Source organism: Melospiza melodia, chromosome 4 (genome assembly GCF_035770615.1).
Source record: "Melospiza melodia melodia isolate bMelMel2 chromosome 4, bMelMel2.pri, whole genome shotgun sequence".
Taxonomy (NCBI): domain Eukaryota; kingdom Metazoa; phylum Chordata; class Aves; order Passeriformes; family Passerellidae; genus Melospiza; species Melospiza melodia.
The window spans coordinates 16,977,422-16,994,164 of NC_086197.1; the positions used below are offsets into that span (position 1 = coordinate 16,977,422).

The 16,743-nt window shown below is 42.5% G+C and overlaps 1 protein-coding gene across 6 annotated transcripts in view; it reads right to left on the bottom strand.

Moving 5' to 3' along the window:
• Positions 1-16,743, bottom strand: part of DENND5B (DENN domain containing 5B) — a 105,814-nt gene that overhangs the window by 13,846 nt on the left and 75,225 nt on the right. For 3 of the 6 annotated variants that reach the window (XM_063154046.1, XM_063154047.1, XM_063154045.1), the window contains 6 exons: positions 10,071-10,164; positions 8,962-9,072; positions 6,584-6,715; positions 5,471-5,623; positions 4,945-5,023; positions 3,669-3,750 (listed from right to left, as the gene is read on the bottom strand). In XM_063154046.1, the coding sequence (XP_063010116.1) occupies positions 3,669-3,750; positions 4,945-5,023; positions 5,471-5,623; positions 6,584-6,715; positions 8,962-9,072; positions 10,071-10,164 (651 nt within the window). The remainder of the gene's footprint in view (positions 1-3,668; positions 3,751-4,944; positions 5,024-5,470; positions 5,624-6,583; positions 6,716-8,961; positions 9,073-10,070; positions 10,165-16,743) is intronic. The other 3 variants (XM_063154051.1, XM_063154050.1, XM_063154049.1) reach the window with 1 other exon arrangement.

Genomic DNA, 16,743 nt, shown 5'->3' on the forward strand with positions numbered 1-16,743 from the left:
TCCCCACTTGGTTAAATAAAAAACAAGAAAAGTGAGTAACAGTTTTCAGCAGGGGAAAGAAAAGGCTCAAATTTCTTAATTTTCATGCAATCTGCATGTTAAGTGCACAGGCAGTTCAGCCCTCCAAATCTCCATGGCAGGCTCCAAGTACCATCAGCTGAAATCTGAGCTAATCCCAGCTGCAATTTACTGTCCAACTCCTGCAACTTCCTTGACAGCCCTCCACGCATTGTTGAGTGTTGTGGAATGTGGCAATATTTACTCCAAAGGAAATCCAACAAAGTCATGCTGTGACTGATGCTTTTTACATTGACTACTATAGTCTCGTGCTTTCCCCCATCTGTTACACCCAAGTGTGTGCTTTGTGTTATATTTAGTCCCTGCATTATTTGAGCAAACTACTCTCTTGTTTATAGAGCCTCTAACAGAGCAAGCCCAGGACCTTTAGGGCAAATTTGCAAAGAACAACTTGGAGCTGTCCAGAAATAGGAGTTTTCTCTGCACAAATGAAGAGCATGCAGAGCCCAGGAGCCCTGCTCTGTGCCAGGCTGACCTGCAGGCTGAAGCCTTGCTCCTGGCAGGGGAAAGCCCTTCCTGGCTCAGAGCATGGCAGCCAGCATTAGACTTTCCAGCAGAGAGCTGGACACGTGACCCCTGCAGTCCTTGAGAAACAGGATGCATGCTACAATCAACTACATCGTGTTGAGACACTCTCCTCAGACATTTCAAGCCTTTTGAGATGGGAATATCAAAGCACAGACTATCATCTCCCTCCCCTTCCCCTGAGTGCTCAGCTTGAATTACATCTAATATGAAACACTGAGCAGAATATGTTATTTCACTGGGAGAAGATTCAAGTGCAGATGGACTCAACCTTATTCCACGCACGCTCTCTGTGCCTCTTCATTACCTGTGTCTGGTTCAGACTAGATAAGCATTAATTGTGCATTTGGGAAAAAAAATAAATATCTGCAAGCATGCAGCTTGCCAGAGATATTAAAAAGATTCAGTAATCAGTCTTGGTGTCAGCAAAAGCAGAGTGTAACAGAACAGAGCATGCAGGGACCCAAATTTATTTCACTGTCAGTTGTGAGAGTCAGAACAGCTCTATTTTTATCAGTGACCTAAGTGTAAGCACCGTATGCTCAGCACTGCACAGCAAATTCTTCTTGTCATAGCACTGAGCAGCCATTTCGATGCAACTCCCCTGGTTTGGACTTGCTTTTAATCCCATTAGTAATAAAGAAAAATCTATTTGCCCTGTCAAATGTAAGCCTGGGGTCTGGTGAACAAACCCTGTGCAAACTGCTGTGCTGACAGCAGAGGTTGCAGCTGCCCAGCACCGCCGTGCCCTGGGGATGCTGTGCCTGCTCCCATGGCAGCACAGTCAGGAAGGAGCCTATAGCTCACCCCAGGCAGGCAGCAGGGCTTTGCTCAGCCTTCTTTTTGAGCACAGCAGGCTAAGGCATCACTGCTGTGGGCCCAGGGGCCAGCTCACATCCTCCAATGCAAGCTCCCTGAGGAGGGAGGCACGACGTGGGCATGAAGCAAGTGCTGATAGCAAGGAAGAGCTTGCCCAAAGGGGAAGGATCAGAAACTTGAATCCAGCTGGACCAAAGGTTTTGGGGAGGCCCTGATGTTGACTGGCTTGATTGGATGCTCAGCAATGCCATGCTGGAAGCAGGCTGTAGCTGGAAGAGGGGCTGGAGAGATGGGGCAGATTGTGCCAGGGGAAAGGCTGGAGGGAGAATCCCCAGACTGGCTTGTGCCACTGGGATTCCATGCACAGAACAAAAATAAACATCCTGAGCATCTTCCTGACCATATTTGAGATGCCTGGCTTTCAGAGGGGAGGCAGAGGACACACCACAGTACCTGTGGCACATGGCACACTCAGAGCATGACTGTGACTCAGCCCTGCTTTTAAGTTGTTTACATAACCTTGCATGAGCCATCAGAAACAAGCCCTGCTTAAGGCAATGCTTAATCCTCCAGCCATTAGTTCAGTCAGCACCACAAGCCCTGCAATTTAACAATTACCCATCCTTCAACTTCAGCCTGGTGTGCAAACAAATATTAGGCAGCATTCCTTCCAAGCAGGAGAAAGTATGCCTCGAGATTACAGATGACAAATTCAACTCACCATCTGCCCAGCACTTTCCTATGACCACACATATTCATGGACAATCACAAATACCCAAGATATTACAAAATATTCTGCTTCTGTACTTCTTCTCTGAAGAGCAGTAAGAAAGACTTTTGTGATTCACACAAGAGAGCTCAGATCCATGCTGGGCTTTCATTACTCCAGTGGAAGACAGATCCATGCATGCAGCAGTGAGCACACACAGCCCCCTCTGTCAGCCACCCCCCCCAGCACAGGAGTTTCCGCTCCAGATCCTCCCTCATCCTTCCCTCACACTGACCCTCTGCATGCCTGTCAGTCTCCCAGGACTGAATTAAGGAGAGAGCTGCCACATCCCATGAGAGGGGTGCTAAAATGGCAGACATATGTTCAGAATGACCTCTTGGCACTACACTCTATGCATTCTCTCTCTCTCTCTCCCTCTTTTACATGTTGTTTTAGCAGTACATGGCATGTCATGCTCTTTGAAATCAGAACAAAAGACTCATACTACAAAGCATCAAACTAAAAGGTTGCACACTGCAGGTGGGGAGTACAGTGATTTTTTTTTTCCCAGAAAAATCTGACTAATCTATCAACCCACATAGTAAAATCACATCACTGTAATCAGGGTTCTCTGAACTAACTACAATAAATCTTATTTTTTACCCTAAGGTTCTTTTGCCATATTTTTAGGTGTGAGAAGAATGTAAGAAGCAGTACTCATGTTGTCTTACACATTTAATTGCTCTCAGCTCTTTACAGATGAGCATTATTGCATTACTCCTCCTCCCTTTTCACGGCATGTTTACCCCACTGCAATCCTTAGCCCTGGCAAGAAAAGTGTCAAAACAGTGGCCTGACCTGGCAGTGGCTTAATCAAGGAGATGCCCTGAAGAACTTCTGCCTGCTGGTGTCACACCAGTCTCCACCTCTTCTGACCCTCTAATCCTTCTGCTTCCAAATTAACACTGCTTGAAAAGGTCTCCAGAGCCAGGCTGTGGTCCACTGGAGAGAAATTGTCCTAACTTCACATCCCAGCTTTAAACTCACCCAACTTCTAGGTCTGATCAAACTTCTAAGCTTGTACATTTATTACTTTCTGCCATGAAATGCTAGTTGAAAAGAAAGAATATTGCTCAGGCATTGTGAGCAATTATGTCCCTTTGCTTTGCCTATCAACTGTACTTGCTGGGTCAGTAATTAAAAAATGAACTGAAACAAACAAACTGAAAATACCAAGGAATTGAACTTATTTGCTGTTATTTGTAGAAGTTGGCTTTGTTACTGGAAGAACCCCCCTGGGAAAACAGAAATTGCAGTAACATATGTGTGGTTTTCATTCTCTGTTCACTAAAAAAGATGAAGTGAACACACAAAAAAGTTTTTCAAAACAGAAAGGCAACACATTGTAGATTTCAATGTGGGCTGAAGAGAAGGTTTAATTCTCCTTAGCCTTTGTAGACCCTAACCCAGTGAGGATGTTTACCTTATGCTACACAATTAAACCCACAATTCATGCTTTAGGAACCAAATTGCATACCTCATGTCTTGTATCAGGGAAACCCTCAATGTAGGCAGAGTAATTCCTGTATCAGACTTTCGTCTTTCTGTTCCACCACCAACTACATGGAGAAAATACACATAGTTAGCACAACTCTACAGTAATAGTCTGCAATACATTTGTTCTACATACAGCTGAAAACAATCTTCACTGGCTGGTTACTGCACTGTTTCTGTGCATTGTCATTAACTCTATCCTGGAAATGTAGAAGCAGACAAAATGAAAACTCTGAATATATTACCTATTCCTTCTTTAACCCAGCACTCAGTTTGGGAGATCTAGCTGCCTTTTTTTGTGTGTGAAATACCTTAGGTTAAATCTGTACAGCAGTGAGTTTTATTAGTGAGAAGTTTCCATGGAAAGCTCACAACTGAGAACAACTCAAATAAAATTAAGCTACAGTAACATATTCAATGCAAAGAATGCTGCGCATTTCAGTTCTCTGCTCTGATCAAACCACTTTGTGGTGACACATTTTGCTCTCAGGAATTTGTGCCTGCCAGCCAGATTGTTTAGTGCATTACTCATTGAAGCTTATTAAAAAGTTCTTTCTTGGGAGAGACTAGTTTGTCCATAAATGCCTCTTTGAGGACTGATCATAAAAGTTTCCATCTGCAGGATCTGAATTGGAGAGTCCTTGCAAGATGACCCACTGAAGTTCAGAGACTTTTACTACAATACCCCATCTCAAAGTTTTTAGAAAACCTCTCTTTAAACACAGAAGTAATTTAGTAATTGTAAGGGGCCAAGCCAAAGCATAAATGGAGCACCTAGACTGATGGAGAGAGATCAATTTCACAATTTCTGAAGTGTACCACCCACCAGTAAAAAGACTTACTGAACATAGAGTTATTCATATTGGGATTTGAGAGACAGATTATGCTCACTGATGGAAAAATGTCAGCTCTCTTATTCCCAGTTCCACACTTTCAGCTTCTTCAGGAATTATTTCTCATGGAGACAATGCTTCTCAAACCTCACTCAATGCTCATTAAAAGGGAATGAAGGTAGTGCACATGCATCAAGTGATTTTCCAGACAAGGATGGGAAATATGTGCCTTGGCCTCCAGTGATTTCAATCCATTTTGTCCAGACATCAAGACATCCCCACAATGATTATGAGAAGTCTCAAGAGGTAAACGTGGTATTAGCAAGCAAATACACCGAAAATCCTGCACAGGTTTCATGTGGTTGCACTGTTCCTACCATGGCAGAGTTCACTTGCTGTGATGGACTGCTCATGCCAAGTACTCACCTGGGGACTCTGCACTGTGCTCTTGCTTCTCTTCTCTCTCCTGGTACTGAAGCAAATGGGACCACAATGCAGATTTCCCCTGAAAATAAATAAAAAAATATACATATAGGCAAAAAAATAACCAGTAATGGCCAATAAACATGGCAGAATAAGGAACAGCATTTGAATGGGCAAAATGTTCAGTAATGGAAGCCAATCCTTCTCTCTTGGGCCATGAAACCTCAGGAAGAGAGAACCACCTCACTGATTCAGCAGTCACACCACCCACCTTGTTTCTTTGTTCTTCCTCTGGGTTTCCTTTGTAAAGGTTGAAAGGGAACAAACCAAACACGTACTTGACAACATCACTGCAATGTCCAGAGGGGAAAACCCCAAAACAATCCCCCCTCAAAAAACCCAAACATATCAAATCTTTGCAAAATATGAACCAGGGACACTGATCCCAAAGACATCTCCTGCTTTATTTTGGGGTTATACCATTGAGTAGCAGCGTAGAATGCAGAGATGACATTCAGTATTTACCAACCTGCTTGACCTGCAGACCATGGCTCCAGATTCTTTCTAGCAGATCACAGAGACTGGCAATCAGTGTGTTTTCCTCCAGACCTGTTATGTTGGCTTCTCCATGTCCCAGCTCAACTGCTTCATGGCCCATTTTCTCTACCAACATGCGCTTAGTCTATCAAAAAAAAAAAAAAGATCCCAACAGTTTCTAAGAATGTTATCCAACAAGGAACAGAATTTACAGATGAATTTACACATTCTTAATCTAGAGACCGTGGCTAACAGAGAGAAACTTCAAACCTATTTGCAGAGACTGTAAATTAACGGAAATAATTATATTAAAAAGTTTTGCTTAATTACTTTGAATCACAGAATACCCTGAGTTGGGAGGGACCCAGAAAGACCATGTCCAGTTCCTGTGCCTGCACAGGACAGCCCCAAGAGTCACACCATGTGTCTGAGAGCATTGCCCAAACACCTCTTGAACTCTGGCAGACTTGGTGCTGTGACCACTTCCCTGGGGAGCCTGTTCCAGCTGTCCTACTTCTATACCCTTTATTAATTGTCTTATTTCATTGCTGGTGATTTATTACCAAGCAGAGTACAGAACACATGCTCAGTCTTACTTAGTTTCCATTTCAATTCTTGTCACAGCTAATAAGTTTAACACTCAGATAAAAGAGTATACTACCAACTCCAACAGACACAAAGAAGTTTTATGTCCATGGCTATGAAATCTTCTTTAACACCAGGAACTGTTATATTTCATTTGCTATGCATAAACAACATGCACAAGCCACTCATGCTGAATTCTTCCCTTTTGACCACAGGTCTCCAGGCCATTCTGTTTAGGCTACATGTAAATATGAACAATTAAAGGAAATCCTCCAGAAGATGTCTGATCATGCTGATTCTCCTTCCTGTCCTTTCTACTTCCATCAACTTCAACTGCATAAAGGGAAGAGAAATGAAAACACGTTCCTTTCAAAACACGTTCCAGCTGTTGAAAAACACTACAGGGCTATCCATCCTGCTACAACCAGGTGCTCCAAAAGAACCATGTCATTCCAGCTGTGAACCAGCAGAACATCTGCAGGTGCCCTTTGAGCTCACTGCAATCCAAGGGATGACCTACCTTCATGCGACATTCCTTCAGCAACCCTTCCACAAATTTCCAGTTGGTCTGCGCAATCACAGCTGGAGAGAGGTCTGACAGTTTGGGCTGCCTTAGGTTTTTACCTAAACTCCTGGCCTCCTGCATGTATTTCTAAAAATAAAGAGAATAATTTTAGATATTACAGGTCAGAGTAAATCTCCTCATCCTAAGCAAGCAAGGTGATGAAAAGAAATGAGCTAGTGTTAATCTAGAAACACAATCTTGATTTGTCTGATGTTTAGGTGTCAGGCTAGAGAAGTGAAATGATCCCCTCTGACAAGAGAAAAAGCAAGATATTTCCCTGGACTGGCACAGAATCAGCCAATATTAGCCAGTGAACCGTGCTGTTAGTCACTAGCATGAGGTTAGGTACAAGTGCATAAAGTGTAATACCTTCATTCACCAATAAAGCCAAAACACCAAGAAAGTTTCTTTCCACTGTTATTTCTCACTTTAAAAAAAAAATGTCTAATTTGTGACCAGACTATATATGAATAGAAAAAAAACCCCTAAAAATAAATTATAAGAAGCAGAAATACACTTAGTGAATGAGAAAGATTTCATCCATTACTTTTCATCTAGATGGTTTATGAAGGAAAAATGAGACTTGATCTTATTCTCAAATTAACTTTTTGATTACAAATGAAGCTCATTTTAAACAGAATTGACACTTGGAATCATTCATGTTCTTACTATGGTAATTGTAAAGTATGGACAAAAATCAGCACACTCTTTAAAAAAAGATCCAAGCTATAATTGCTATAATTGAAGACTTTCAAACTTTCCTGTTCCACTGCATTGTCTTCAGGGTAGGGTATTTTTTGCTTTGGTCTAGTTTTTTGGGGGTGTTTGTTTTTTGGTTTTTTTTTTGTTTTGTTTTAAGCCAAAATCCACAAACCAATCAGCACATGACTTCTGACCCCAGCATCAGTGACAGAGCTACGTGCTGAGCAAGGCTGAGAAGTTGGCCCCAACTATCAAAATGTTGTTTGAGCATTATTCATAATTTTGTCTTAAAAAGAGCAAGATAAAAGAATATTGCCAAATAAAAGTCTTGAAGAACAGAGCTCATAGCCTGGTGTGGGAATGCTCTGTTTCCACAGTGGGTTTGTGTCCTGTTAAGGATGCCTCTCTCGGGGATGGTATGTGACAATGACCAGTCTTTCCTGGAAGGAGCAGGTCACATCCCTCCAGGGAATCCTTGCTGCTGCTGGCTGGGGAACTGAGAGGTCACTACGGCTGCTGCATCCTTGGAGCTTCCTGTCTGGGCAGAAAATTTATTCCATAGAAACATATAATGGTTTGGGTTGGAAGGGACCTTAAAGATCACATAGGTCCAAATTTCCTGCCATGGGCATGGACACCTTCCAGGAGATTAGGAAAAGCAAAACCAAAATCTTAACACCTTGAAATAGCAAATGGCTTCCCCCCCACCTTTTTTTTTTTTTTAATTTAAATAGGAATAGAGTTTTTCTGATGCAATTGGATTTTCTGAACACAGAAATCTGAACAAGAACCACTTAGCACCACCCTAACAGGCCAGACAAGAATATAGGGTTCTGCCATGAAAAAGCTGTATTCCACTAAAATTCTCAGTTAAGTAACTACAGCTCCAAAAATATTGTAAGGATTTTATAATAGTTCAAAAACTATAGGTGGGAATAAAAGAAAAAAAGCTACAGACAATGAAAGTATGTTGTTCAGCAAGCAACCTCACAAGTGACTTCCATCTCAGTGCAAAAATTAACAGCAAAATCAGCAAAAAGTAATACAGGGAATACATAATTAGAAAAATGAATATTTCTTTCTAAATGTGAAGGGATAAAAAGTGTGGTTATAGTCTGAAGAGTACAAAACACAGATAACCTTATTCATTGTATAGCTTCTTATTAAAAAAGAAAAAAAAACAAAATAAAAAAAACCCAACAAATTCTGAGGTTCCAGAGAAGACTAAGGGTGGGCTGAGAGAATCAGCTGATTGCCTTTTGCCTGTTCCAGCATCCATGCACCACCACATTCTTGCACACTGGGATGCAATGGTCCAGCATCCATACAGCAATGCTCTTGGGATGCGACACCCTAAACTGAATTACCAGGTGAGCAACATAGGGGAAAAAAAAAACCCAAAGCAAAACAAAATTCTTGTCTTTTAGCCTTGGAGCCACTGTGTTTTCCAGGGAGCTGATGTGGAAGCTCCTTTCCAGCTACTTTTCTGACTATAACCACACTTCCAAGCGCTACAGGGACGTGCTCATACTCTACAAGAAAGGGGCAGGTTTGAGAGGCAGCAAAGACAGAGGTTCCTCATGCTAACAACATCTCAAAAGCAGCTTTCAACAAGAAGAACTAAAACATACCAGGCAGCATTCAGAGAAGGATTTTTTAGGAGGCCGTGCAGGAGGGGGTGGTCCCTGATCCCACTCCCAGAAGGCCATTGAGTTCTGACGAAGCAAAAGCTCCTCCGAGGGCTAAGAGGAGGCAGATGCCCCAATGGCAGAACAGAAAGAAGAGACAAAGCAAAAGAAGCATGCATATGATCCACAGCCAAAAAAAAAGAAGAAAGTAAATACATGACAAAGTACTGAGAAGGCTCTGCTGCCGTGTACACGCACGAGGCACTGCTTAAAATATACTTGCAAAGCCATGTTAGCAAAAATAGCAACAAACAGGTACAAGTGCTGTTTTGCTGTGTTTCCATGAAACATCGTTCAAAACTATGGTTGAAGAGTCCTCTCATCCACTCAGGTTCTTTTGGAGAGCAAACTCCAACACTGACTATCATTACTGAGTGAGTTTTACCACAAAACAGCATGAGTGTTATATTTTTGCTAGTAACATACAATAGAAGCATATGGACATCAATGGAAAAATGTGGCAGAAAAATATTTAATGGAAGGATGAAGAACTGAAAAGATGGGAAAAAAAAACACATGTGTGTGACTGACATTTACAAGATGCATGGGAGTTTGCAAGCTTTAGGCATAAAAAGGCCCCGAAGTCTTAGCCTTTCAAATATGTAAAATGTTAGAAATCTACGTAAAAGAAAGGAAAAAAGGTTCCTTTAAAAAAAAAAGGGGAAGATCCTGCCTCATTCACTTCTACATGGCTGACATTTACTCAAGGACTTGACTTTTCCAGAGACTTCCACCCTGTCCAGAGTTTGGCAGCTGCACTGCCAGGCTCTGCTGTCTGTGTGCAGTAACACAGCCAGGGTCTACATCAGCAAATCATTTCCCTGGTGACAATGGGGCTGTCTTGTCCCAAAATAATAAAAGCACTTTATTTATGTTGTGTGATTTGAAGTTGTACAGCATTGGTGACAAGCGGAGCAGCATCCAAGCGGGCTACAGAGACCCAACCAAACCACAGAGTAGCCACAAAGCAGCCCCAAGGAATGGGCACATTGCTGTCCAAGCCTCCAGCTCCTGGATCCCAGCTGGTGCTGCCCCCAGAGGAGGCCACCCACCTCCCTCATGTCGTTGTCCAGCGCGATGTGCTCCGAGTGCTGCCGCAGGCGGTCCTTCCTGCGCTGCGTGCTGGCGCTGCGGCTGGCCCAGCGGCTGCAAAACACAGGGGAGACACGAGTGAGAAGGAAAGCAGGGGGGAAAGGCTGCCTCAGGAGCTGAAGGACATCCCATGGGTCTGCAGCAGAAGAAGGGAAAGCCCAAGCTTGGACCTTGCAGTAAACGCGGGTGTGAGCTGGTGTGTGGTCTCCCCATGGGAAACCACCTGGAGGTGACAGACCAGCACCCACCCAAGGGACAAAAATCCCAATGGAAACATGCCCAGCTGCCTGTTAGGGTCTCCAGTGACAGCTCCTGGTACCTGAAATGCAGGTTATGCCACAGCATTGATGCCATCACTGTGCTTAGTTACCCAACATCACTGCTGCATTTGATGAGGTTTGACAAAAACAGCCCCTTTAGCAGAAAACAAAACACAATGATTTATTTTGAGTAGTCATTTCTATGATTTTGTTTTTCTGTGAGAAGTGCTACTTCTCCTTTCTCCACTTTCTATGGTATTTCCAGGAATTATTTGAGACAAACTTCTCTTTGCAATTTTAACAACTGTTATTGGGTGAACCTATGTCTAAAGGTTATAAACAATGCTGATGTTCCTAGGATTAGTCATGTTGCTATTTTCACCTTAACTTTTTGTTTGCATTTAGTTCCCAAGTACCACAGAAAGCCTGGGGTGTTTTTTCCACCTGTTCATGTACACCCAGTTGAACTTATCCTCTCTCCACACATGTGGCATTGGTGAGGACAGCAGTCTCCAGATCCCAAACCCACATATTTCTGTGTGCATTCCAAAAAAAGTATATACAAATGAAATTTGGGATCTAAGAGTTTGGGCAAGGAGTTTCAGCAGATGAATGCCTGGGGAGGAAACTCTTGCACAGAGCTGGACTTGGGTTCTGACAACTTGGGCAAACACTGGGGATGTGCAGGGAGAGGAATCTGACCCAAGAGTAGTGCAGGGATGTGGCCCCTGGTGACCAAAAAAAAAAAGCCTCTATTTCCAGAAAGGACTTTGCAAACATGTACATAAATATCTTCATCAGTTCCTTCAAGAGAGTCAGCAAAAGACTGAATTTTGGCTCACCACACAGATACAAAGGGAAAACAAGCCACAGGAACTGTTGTTTGAAAAGTCAAACTGAAGTCCTACTGTACCTCACAAATAACATCAAGAAAACAAGTACAAAGGAAGAAATCTGGGTCTGCATGTAATTATGGTTCATCACCTCAGTATCCCACATGACAACACACTTATTTTTTAAAGCAATTTTTTTTGTGGCCTCAAGTCTCTGCTAACAAAATGAAACAGCCCAACAGGTGTCTGCACAGTAAATGCTGGTACCTTTTCAGAGGAACACTGAAATCACTGACATAAGTGTCTTTGCACCTCCACAGACATCTTAAAAATGTACAGCCCGAGTTTAATAAGTCATCATTTAATTATTTTTTTTTCAGAAGAAACAGCCAAAGCCTCATTAGATGACAAAGAGGGGGAAAATAAACTCTTACATTTTAGTAATCTCAACAACCAGAAATGTCACAGAAAAACTCTGTTGAACAGAGATAGCAGATATTAATGGGACTTTAGCCACTTGGCTCTGGAGACCTTGCATTTATTGCAAGCCAGGACCCTGTTTATGCTACACACAACAGAATGCCAGTTACACATTGGAAATTTAAGTTCTAATTATTACCCCATATCATAGTTTTCTGCTCCAATTTATATGGTTATTTTCTGAATTCTAGACAGAGCTTGGATCCTCCTCCATCTACATTTCTGCATTTACTTGAAGATGAAAGAATTGCTTTAAGTGTCCTTTGAGGGAAAACACCTCACCAAAGGTGAAAGCAGAATGAAAGCCACAGAATAATTACAAAATAACACACCACTATTAAAGCATTTTAAGTTCATTCCAGAGCTGTACTTCACCTGGGAGACAGCACAGACCATTTTCCAGGTTATTAACCAGAACTATTTGAACGTTTTAATCATATAAATGTGAAGACTGTTGGATGTTTATGAAAAAAAAAAAGACTGCTGCTCATTAGCCGGAGCAATTACACACAGTGAGCTGCATGTCCCCTCTTTTCCAAACCTTAAGTTGAGGAAGAGGAACTGTTGAGTCACTGGGTGAGGTCTGTACATTCAGATGCTGCTCTGAATCTCTCTGGGAGGTTTTGTGAAGATCTAACAGCAGATAAACAGGATTAAGCAGCTAAATCTTTTAAAGCCTTTTCTTTACTGGGTCACATCGAATTTGCTTTTTCCCAAAACAATGCTTCAGTATTACAATAACCATTCCCTCTCCTCAGCAGTGACCGCATTTCAAATTGCTCTTCCTCTCCCTGCAACCACTTGAAGTGATTTTAAGGGGGATTAAAGGCCCAGTGGAGAGCACCAGCTCTCCATGACTGCTGAAATCTGTGTGGGTGCCTCTGCTGGCCCTGTCATCAGCTGCTGCTCTATTCACACCTCAGCCCAGGTGCTGCCAAAGCAGCAAGGAAAGCTGTTCTCCCTCCATCTCCCTTAGACTTGGGCTTTTCAGATAACCCCTGCTGCCTGTGTCCCTCCTCTCCCTGTCCTGAGGAGATGAAGGCCGCCTGCTGCTCAGCCTGGATGCTGCCCACGGACTCCCCAACCCCAAAAATACCTTCTCCCTTTTAGCTTTTTGCTGGCAGGGCCATGAGCATGGACTACTGGCATATTTCATATATTCCTCACAGTGGAAGCATTGCTACAAGCACCAGCTCGGTCTCTGGGGATGGAGCAGACACAGCTTGGGTGCTGCAGGGAGCCCAGGGACAAGCTGCCTCCATGGAGAAATGAGGAAAGGCTCATTTCAGTGTGTCTGTCTGTATCTAACTCCCATATCCACAGATGAATGCTCCTCACCTCCAGGGACTGCAGAAAAGCAGTGATATTTTAGAGCAGGGACCAGGGAACACTGTGCTCTGTTCAACATATGGAAATGAAGTAAGGCACCTCCAACTAAGACCTTTGTGATATAAAAGCAGTCAAGTCAGCATCATTTAGTATCAAATTAGACCCAACAAGCATAGGAACAGGCTTGCAGAGGTTGGAGGGAATGTAATGGTGACATTTGAAACACCCCACGTTAAGTATCATCTTTTACATTTCTATAAGAAAAGAGGTAAGGCAGCCAGCAGCAAAGTTGCACTGTCAGAAATCATCTAGCAGGACAGCACCTCACACCAGGGACTGGCCATGCTGTACTGTGACCACGTGTACAAGACTCTTTCTTCCCATACCTTCTCCCTGCCCTCCCTTTTTAAAGCTCTCTGGAGAAATGAAGATATTATGTCTTCCCAAATCAGACATGGGTGTAGCAGGCAAGATTCATACTGCAAAACATGAACATGCTGCTAGAGAACTTCTTCCTCAGACGGATTTAACCAATATTACCATCACCATGAAAATCACTATTGTAATTTACAGTCCATTTACAGTGATCACAGAGAGAAGGAAAGAGAGAAATGCACTTGTCTATGGGACAGCACCTGAACCTCCTCATATACACCATCTCATGAGGCAGGTTGCTATTTAGGCCTGCAAATCATGACAATACCCATTCTACCTATACAGGTCCATCAAAGGATTTATCTGAGTTTCAGATTTCCAAATTAGCACACAGCTGTAGCACAGCCCCAGCAAGCCCCCTAAAACATGCACACAAACACACACAGCCTGCACATGCAACTCCTGGTAGGGCTCACATGTGTGGGACTGTACACAGAGATTCCAAGCCAAACACATGTCAGACCAAGCAAGAAAAGGAACATTGAAAGTGAGCTCCACCTGATCATGGATGGGGATCCACAGTGTGCATCTGCTCCACTAACACTGCTCCATGCTAAGGAGAATGAAAGCTTAGATGGAGACTTAGGCACCTTTTCCATCTCTGCCATATGCTGAAAGAGAAAAGCTCTGAAACTGCTCACTGGTTGAACAAAAATTAATAAAATGCCTTAAAGAGAGTGGCCCTGCACTGACAGGCTCTTTCAGCAGTTCACATGAAAAGAAGTGATTTTAAAGGGTGGCACACACAGTTGTCATCCTCTGTAAGGAAGAACTGTAGTGAATTGGCAGCATCACCTGCCCTGAGGAACCACTGTCCTGTGAGGTATTTAATTTGCAAGTCCCTTGGGAGAGGAGTACTATTCAGAGGAGAGCAAATGGAATATTGGATGCAAGAATGTCATTGCCCATTTTTCCCTGTCAGCTTTAATTCTGCACAGCTATGTTTAAATGACATATTAACTCAAAGAAGTTAATTGCACTTTTCCTGCCTTGCACCAGTTGAGCAGAGGATCAGTAGCTCAGGAGGAACCCAGCAGGTTCCAAGTCACCACAATGGGTATTTCCTATCTCAGAAACCATCTTTAAGCACAGATTGTCAGTCCCTTTTTATTCCTGAAAATGAATGTATAGGAGTACAAGTGGTTCATATTTTCATTGCACCCATCAGTGGTTTGCTACATAAGATTACCTTGTTTCAGATCTTCTTATGTAAAAGGTGAACTTTTACTACTCACAAAAAGTAAATAACCTCGGTGCTGTTTGTGGATGGCTCATTGCTGACTCATTTCATGCTCTCCTAGATGTGCTGCAGAGATGCCACTCTATATTACTTGCAATTGCTTGGCTTGATTAAAAAAGATTATATCTTCATTTAACACAGCCTTAAAACAGTACCCAACAGACAGGGGGGCAGTAAAAGGCCATATAATATGAAGCACTCATTAAAAGAAAAAGACCATTTGGCATACAAAAAATAATTTAGTTAAAACCAGAACAAATTCTGTCATCACACAGAGACACATCAACTTCTTTGTGTTATATATACATCATATTTCCTTTTAAAATCATTACCTGATGTTAAATGCCAGCAACAAGCAAAAAAGAGCCCTGTTTAAAAATGAGGAGGATCATAGTCCCAGGCAGATAAACCCTGCCCAGTTCTCACCTTGAAGGAAGGGGCAGAAGATGAAGGTCACAGGACAGTGCCCACCAAGTCATGCCATAAAACAGAGCACAAAAATGAATCCCAATTCCATACACTCCTACTGCATAGGTTTTGTAAATAAATACTGACACAGTGGTCAGATCAGCAAAACACAGCTCAGGAACAAATGGAAATGGCCAGGGCAGGAAAGAGGAAACAAGCTAGTCAGGAAAGTCAGCAAGGAGGAAAGCAGGGCTCCAATAAAGAAATGGGAGGGAAAGCAGGCCTAAACAGATAGGAAGGCAAAAAAAGAGTAATTAAAGCCATTTTGTAAACGTGTAACAAAGCAAACCCTTCATTTGAAAACCAAAAGAAGGAAAAATGCAGTCAGTTGTTCTTTGAAGGCATTCAATACAAATTGCCAGAAAGCAAATATATTCCCATGCTTGGGAATCACTGTTTTCCTCTGCAATAGTTAATCTCATTTATCAAGCTTCTTAGTACAAATTAAGTTACTAGGTAATCAATTAGATTGAAAACACAGCTTGTTTCATTGTTTTAATTTTGCACTGTAAGCATATTCCCCCTAATTTAACAATTAGCTAATCAAAAACCATGAAGTGTTTATGTAGCTTGGCTTTTTGTCATTCAAATTCCACTCCTGCAAATGCCTCAGCCAGTGGAGCTCCAGCTACAATTTTAAAGCCTGGCAGAAAAAGCACAGAGGGAAGAAGGGAACACATAGAAACCACAGAGTGGTGCTGGGGTTTGAGAAAGGAAATGAGGGCTCTGGAAACCACAGCTCTTTTCCAGAATAACAGAGAAATAAGCCTGAGGGACTGCAGCCTGTTTGCTCCTGGGATGCTTTCTAGGAGACCTTTGCACAAGCCACTGCTTTACACACTTAAAGCAGCGTGGAGGGGATGCTTTTGCACCCAGAGGAAGCTGCAGCTGCTCCCTGTAGATTCAGAAGGTTTTCCCATGATGTGGGAGATGCATCAAAGGCAAGCAGCACAGAGGGAGTCCAAGTGGGACACTGCTGCCTGATGGGAAGGAGGACAAAACTGGGTTTCGTCTAAATTATTTAAATCACATATAGGATCTAGAACTGAAACTAGAAGTGTTTGTTGCTGCATTATATTTGTGATTTAGATATAATATATTACACATGTAACAGCCCAGTAACTGAGGAATTTCCAGTGCTCCTCCTGCTCACAGGAAGGGAACAGCTACATAACATTATGAGCTCTGGTTATGTATTTGTTAGTTTATCAGCCCAGAAAGGGAAGCAATAAATCCCTGATTGCTGGCCACTGAGGACATCTTTTCATTAAAACAGCTTTGAATTGGTTTATTTGCTGCTGTCCAGCAACAATTGACTGCAACATGGGAATTATTCCCCATTTCCCACAAATGCACTTCCATACAAAATTCAGGACAAAATTTGCTAAGTAAAACTGAAGCCTGCGAAAATAATTCTCATCCACACAGCAATATCCTTTGCATTAATTTTATATTATAAACACACAATAGCTACACCTGAAGAGTCTAGAAATGTAGCTGGAATGTTCTCTTAGCCCATGCTCATAGGCAAACCTCCAGTCCTGTAAGTAAAACTTATCTATCTCCAAGAATCTTACACTGGGAAATT